This window comes from Oratosquilla oratoria, chromosome 1 (genome assembly GCF_046742065.1).
Source record: "Oratosquilla oratoria isolate Oo_2021 chromosome 1, ASM4674206v1, whole genome shotgun sequence".
Lineage (NCBI taxonomy): Eukaryota > Metazoa > Arthropoda > Malacostraca > Stomatopoda > Squillidae > Oratosquilla > Oratosquilla oratoria.
Genome location: NC_134777.1, coordinates 81926739 through 81933612, shown reverse-complemented (window position 1 = coordinate 81933612; position 6874 = coordinate 81926739). Strand labels below are relative to the sequence as shown.

At 39.6% G+C, this 6874-nt stretch overlaps 1 protein-coding gene across 1 annotated transcript; it reads left to right on the top strand.

Moving 5' to 3' along the window:
• The first annotated feature begins 256 nt into the window (after nt 1–256).
• LOC143028802 (uncharacterized) lies at nt 257–985 on the top strand. The gene has a single exon (XM_076191169.1). It carries the CDS (start codon nt 257–259, stop codon nt 983–985), a length of 729 nt encoding a protein of 242 aa, XP_076047284.1.
• The last annotated feature ends 5889 nt before the right edge of the window (nt 986–6874 follow it).

Genomic DNA, 6874 nt, shown 5'->3' with positions numbered 1-6874 from the left:
CTTCCAGTTAACGTTTGAGGTAATCGCAGATGGTACGAAAAGGTCGAAGGAAAAGCTGGTCGACAGTCGCGGTTACATGTACAATGTCCAGAGACGTAGGAAAAACACTACGGACTGGCAATGTACAGTGCGACCTAAAAAGAATCCGTGCCGTGCCAGCGTCATTCAGAAGGGGAGCTGGTTCATAGTGGGGAAAAAGGATCACAATCACCAGGGATAACCCGGAGCAGGAATCGTCACGAAAGTCAAGGCGTCAATGAAGACGAAAGCTAAAGATAATGTTTTCAAGCCAGCAACGGCAATCGTAACAGAAGTTCTGCTGGAGAATATCGGATCGGCCCCTTGTCCAACCCTACCAAAAGCCGATAACCTGACCAGAGCAACGAACCGTTTCCGACAGAAGAACAGGCCTAAAGATCCAAAAGACCTTGAATTTGAACTGCAGAACGACCATATACCGGTGGAATTTCTAAAGGGAGATGTTAAAGTAAAGGACCGCCGCCATCTGATATTTTCTACGAATGAGCAGCTGAATTTACTGCGTAACGCGAAAACATGGTACGCCGATGGAACGTTCAAATTGTGCCGGGACCCGTTCAAGCAGCTGTTCTCCATCAACGCCTTCGTAAAAAGTGGGGAAAACACGAAACAGATACCACTTGTCTTCGCACTGATGTCCGGAAGAAGAAAAAAGGATTACAAGGCCGTACTAAAGAAACTCAAGGATAAATTAGGTACTGTCCATGTTCGCAATCTTGTGATTGACTTCGAGATTGCAATGTGGACAGCCTTTCCACGACTTTTTCTTGGGGTCAAGATTACCGGCTGTCTCTTTCACTGGACACAGTCGGTATGGCGAAAGGCCCAGGAAATCGGCCTGCAACATGCATTCATAAAAGACAACGCAGTGCACGGATTCATCAAGAAGCTGATGGCCTTCCGTTCCTACCGTCAGAATACATCCCAAGAATTTTCGAAGATCTAAAGACAAAGGCAAATTCACCTGCGCTGGAACGTCTCGTTTCCTACGTTGAAGATACCTGGATCATCAGCAGCGATTGGCCCCCTGCCGCATGGAGTATTTTTATGTCACCCATAAGAACGAACAACGATGTCGAGGGGTGGCATCATGCCTTTAACCGTAGGGCAGGTGATAGGTGTGGCTTGCCTTTTTACCAACTCATTGAATTGCTTCATCACAAGGCAAGAATCGCCAGCCTTCAAGTCCGCCTCGTATCGGATGGTAAGCTAGGTAGGATTCAGAGGAAGTTGCAGAAGAAGATCTTCGATATTTGGCAGGCCTATAACGACGGTAGGAAAACGGCGGAACAGCTTCTGAATGCCTGTTCTCACTTGAACGGTCCCGTGATCAATCACCAGTAGGCCCATCAAGCTGTCCGTCCACTAGGCCTATGTTCGCTTAGGTCCATCTTACTGATATTTCGGATTTATTTTCATACCGGTATAGACCCCAAATACTTTGTATTGGTGTCCAAACAGGCATATTGTACTTTTACGGGTGCTTATCCGTCCAAACCAGAGCATAGATACTTCTTTTCTTTGCGATAACAAATCAATTTATTTTCTTTGCAACAGACCAATTTCTTTTCTTTGCAATGAAAGTTGTTTCATCCCCGTTTGAAGTGTCCAAACAGGCATATTGTACTTTAACGGGTGCTTGTCCGTCCAAACCAGAGCATGAATATTTCATTTCTTTGCAACAGACCAATTTCTTTTCTTTGCAATGAAAGTTGTTTCATCCCCGTTTGAAGTGTCCAAAAAGGCATATTGTACTTTAACGGGTGCTTGTCCGTCCAAACCAGAGCATAAATATTTATTTTCTTTGCGATGAAAAATCAATTTATTTTCTTTGCAACAGACCAATTTCTTTTCTTTGCAATGAAAGTTGTTCCATCCCCGTTTGAAGTGTAAGCTATTAATTTTCATTTCTAAGTTAATTTATTAATCTTATCTATCGCCAAATCGCCTGATTAGGCAAATTCGTCTGTCTCACATAAAGTTACTTTATAAACCTGCACACATCGTATTTTTTATCATATTCGGATCTCATATGCGAAAAAATATTATGTAGCGAAATATAGCGAAACGATCGAAGAAATATCATAGAATCCAGTCTGATCAAGGAAACATTTGTTAATAATTTAAATCTGAGTCATGGACTGTACAGATTGGATGAATTTATTATTAAGAAAATTGCAAACCAAACTCTCGGGACTCTGAGCCCATAGGGCACGGGGAGTATATATACTTGTCTCTTTTTCTGTACTTGTACCTTGAAAATGTCTGAATAGACGAAAGCGCTCGGTCTCATTTCTGTTATTTTCCTAGTGATATATATATATATATATATATATATATATATATATGTGTGTGTGTGTGTGTGTGTGTGTGTGTGTGTGTGTGTGTGTGTGTGTGTGTGTGTGTGTGTGTGTGTATTCACCTCAGATCTGCTGCAGCCTCTATCGAGACAGCCAGACACCACCCTACGGCAGCGAGCTCATTATTTGCCGATTTTTGGGTAGGTCTGAGACCACTCACACACCACACACCGGGACAGCAAGGTCACAACTCCTTGACTAACATCCCGTACCTACTCACTGGTAGGTGAACAGGGGTTACACGTGAAAGGAGACAAACCCAAATTATCTCCGCCCGGCCGGGGAATCGAACCCCGGTTCTCTGGTTTGTGAGGCCAGCGCGTTACCAATCCGCCACCGAGCCACTAAGTGTGTGTGTGTGTGTGTGTGTGTGTGTGTGTGTATATATATATATATATATATATATATATATATATACATATATATATATATATATATATATACAGCCAGTCCTCGTTTAACGACGGAGTATCGTTCAGAAGACCCCGTCGTTAAGCGATTTCGTCACTAAACGAGGACCCATTGAGCATATAAACAAAGATTCGGAAGTAGGTAAAGTGACAAAGTGCTACATGCTAGGTTATTTTATTCAGGGAATGTATATTAATACATTTTGTATATTTGTTTACTTACTGTCCATCTTACTGTGGTTGTAGGTGCAGGGATACTCGAGGGGACCACATCAATCATTTATTAGGTTTAACGTCTAATATACATGGGCACGTCATGTGCCTACAAGTGCAATGAAAGAACAGTAAAAGAACAGTAAAATTATACAGCTAAGGCCGCTTTCACACGAGCGTTTTCGTACGCGCGTTCGGGTGCGCCGCGTTTTAACTTTCAATGGAGTTCAATGGGACCTTTCACACGACGCGGTTTGCGGACGTGCAACGCAGCACAAGCGCAGTGCCAGCAAGAACGCATCCGTTTTTCCTGACGCACGCGTCCTTGCTGGCTACTAGTGGCAATGAGAGCTTTCACCAGAACGTTCTAGAACGTGCGCACGCAGGTCCCATGCTTTTGAATTTGCGCGATAATAAACTGGCAAGGCGTGTTTATTCACATTTCTTAAAGCACGTGGATTTAGAGACCGATAGATGAGAAATGGCTTAAGCTTATATCCTGCAACATTTCACACCTAAAAGCAATGTCACTCTGTCTAATGCCTTTAAACCAGGCATGGTTTTGGCTTCTTTGTGAAGGTATGTTCTCTCTGGCATTTTTTTCCAGAATATGCCCGTCTCGTCTACATTGAAAATTTGTTCTGGAAGATAGCCTCCTTCTTCGATTATCTTATCCAACTTTTCAATAAATAATTTGCCTGCATCTTCGTCTGCACTCGCAGCTTCACCATAAATTCCACGATTATGCAAACTGAATCGAGTTCGAAATTGTTGAAACCATCCTTTGCTTGCTGTGAAAGTTTTAGTGCATCCTTCACCCTCACGTGTCTTAAGGGTGTTGAAAATGCTCAGCGCCTTAATTTGAATCAAACCAAGACTCACAGGGATATTTTTCTCGATATTGTCATCAATCCACACCGAAAGCATTTTCTCCATCTCATGCACCAATCCTTTTCGCTGCCTAGTTAACAATGCGCTGTATCCTGTCGATAATTTTGCTATTTCTTTGATACTACTTTTGTTCTTGAGAATTGTAAAGATAGTTGAATGTGAGAAGCCATGGCTGTCAGCAATAGCTTGGACTTTCTTACCTCCCTCGTGCTCGTTAATGACTTTAATTTTTATATCTAAGTCGATGGCTTTCCTCTGCTTCTTAGGACCGGATCCAGTAGGAGAATTTGTATTCTTTCGTTTTCCAGTCATCATGAAGGGATAAAGTTGTGTACTGTTAACTAGAAATCACTAAAAACTTGAGGAGCAAATTTAAGTATAGACACGCTAGCAGCGTGTTACGGTTACAACTGACGAGTAGCGATCGCATGTCCTTCGGTAGGCGCGAAGATTCGAAAGCAGTAAAAGAATATTTTTGACAATTTTTTTTTTCTAAGAAGAAGCCGTCCTAACTCCGAGTCGTCGCTAAACGATATCGTTGTTAAGCGAGGACTGGCTGTATATATATATATATATATATATATATATATATATATATATATATATATATATATATATATATATATACGCACACAAAGGTAGGGTGGTAAGGTGAAGGAACAAAGAACGTTCGTCGGGAAATCTTTCCCTTTAACCTACAGTTTCCGTTCCCGGGATGCGGGTGTTTGGGCCAAACATATACTATATTATCATGTCCAGATTTAGGACAGGGCCAATAATGATTAGTGCCACGGCCTAGGGCCCCGCACATTTAGGGACCCCGCGCCAACTCCATTACAATAGTATAAACACTTTTTTTTGTGTGTGTATCGTGATAAAGAAAACGAGTAATCAGCTGACTGTGACTGAGAGCCAAGCGGCACTGTGACTGTAAACAAACTCCGAGGTGGCTGACAGCACGTTTCATGAAAACTGGGACGATATTATATGTGAGTGTTAATTATTAGCATCTTAAAAAGGTGTCGATATAATATGATAATGTTTCTTTTGGTCAAAACAAGCACAATGTAAAATCCCTAACTACATCATTTAGTACACGTCCCTCACAATAGGAACATAATAATGGGACCTTTCGCAGTCAGGCTCGTAGATTCCTATTAGCGCTAGAATTTTCAATTGTCTCGGATTTCACGAGGCAAAGGGGAGACTTAGCTAATTTGGAAACCGATATCTAAAAAAAGATACGCCATAAATTGCTGCATAAATGTATTTGAAATTATAATTATAATTATAATTATATATTATTAATTATAATTATAATGTTATAATTTTTACTTACTGGTGTGTGATAAGGCTTTATTAATTTAATTATAAGGTAAAACTAAAAATAGGTAATTATTTTTACTGAAGTAACTATGAGCAGTAAAAATAAGAGGATATTGATTTCGGTTTGTGCATTTTATCTGAGAGTGTTGAAAAATAATGGATATCACTGTCACGTCCTGTATATGAAGATAATCAGTGAGATAAAAAATAACAACAGTGGTGGCGGACGTACGGAGTTAACGACATTATTGTAAAGAATAGCCTCTTAGATCTGCTGGGAGCTATTTTCAAACAAATATGACTAATTTTACGTGTGCCGTGGCAAACTGCACGTCAGATTAGAAAAAATATACAAGTTAAGACAAAGTTTATCATACCGAAAAAATTAAGTCTTCGATGCAAAATTATATTTTCGATACATTACATGGATTTGCCTATTGCTTGGTGCATTCAAATGATAATATATATCAGTATACGTCCATTGAAGTCGGTAGAAAATGACAAATTGCTTGGCTGTTTTACGAATATCATCTGTGATTATAAATAGAGGCTCAAACAATGCTATATGCCGTTTGCAATCATGAAATTAATTGACTTAAATTTAAGACACAATAATGTACAACAATACACCTCTGTAAACTTATAAAACTTGCCAAAAAAATATTTATTTTCCGGCAAGAATTACAAAATCTGGCGGTGTCTGGTATCAATTTGCTCACTGCGGAAGGTCCCATTCTAGAAGAGACACCACCGAGGCGACCCAACTTTCCAAATATTCCTCATATGACAACAACCTCCTTTTTCATGATTGGCAACCCTTGTAAATATATACCTACCATATGTTTCTGGCAACCCTCCGAGCCCCCTGGGGGCTTGCCGTTTATTTTGTAGTAACTTAGAAAGTTAAAGCTAAGAACTCCGCCCGAGTTTCCTTCACCACCAATTCCAAATGTAGTATACCACAACCTACAGTAAATAGGCTATCAATATCATTCATGAATAAATTAGGTAATATAAGTGTCATGCCAGTTGAAGCACCCACCTTTTATTAAAAATTATCCTTTAATAAAAATCTAAACTGGATATCTCATTTTTCTTCTTTGACTAAAGAAGCCTCTACAAAGTTTTTGGGACTTTTATGTCATCTCTGTCATTTATTTTCTCCCCACCTCCATATTTCAAATGATTTTGCAATTTACGCTAATGGCTAATTGTCGGTTGCCTCCTTTGGTCTGGTAATCACTAATTTTTGCAATATATATATATATATATATATATATATATATATATATATATATATATATATATATATATATATATATATTTCTTTTTTTTTCTTTCTTTCTTTCTTTCTTTCTTTTTTCTTTTTTAAGGTATCCTAGCTGCATGTGGAATGACTGGACCAGTTTGAGTCATGAGTGGACGCGAGCGTGATAGAGGTAGAAAATACCAGCCTGGTGCCACCAAGCGAAAGGTGAAATTAAAAACAGAAAGGGAGCGGAACAAACTCCTTAAATTCACAAGTTGGCTGCAAAGTAGTAGGTTTGAGAGTACATCAGGGGATGCAATGTCTCACACTGAAGATGGAGAGGATGAAGAGGAAAAAAATATTTCTACAGAATGTACACTATTGAC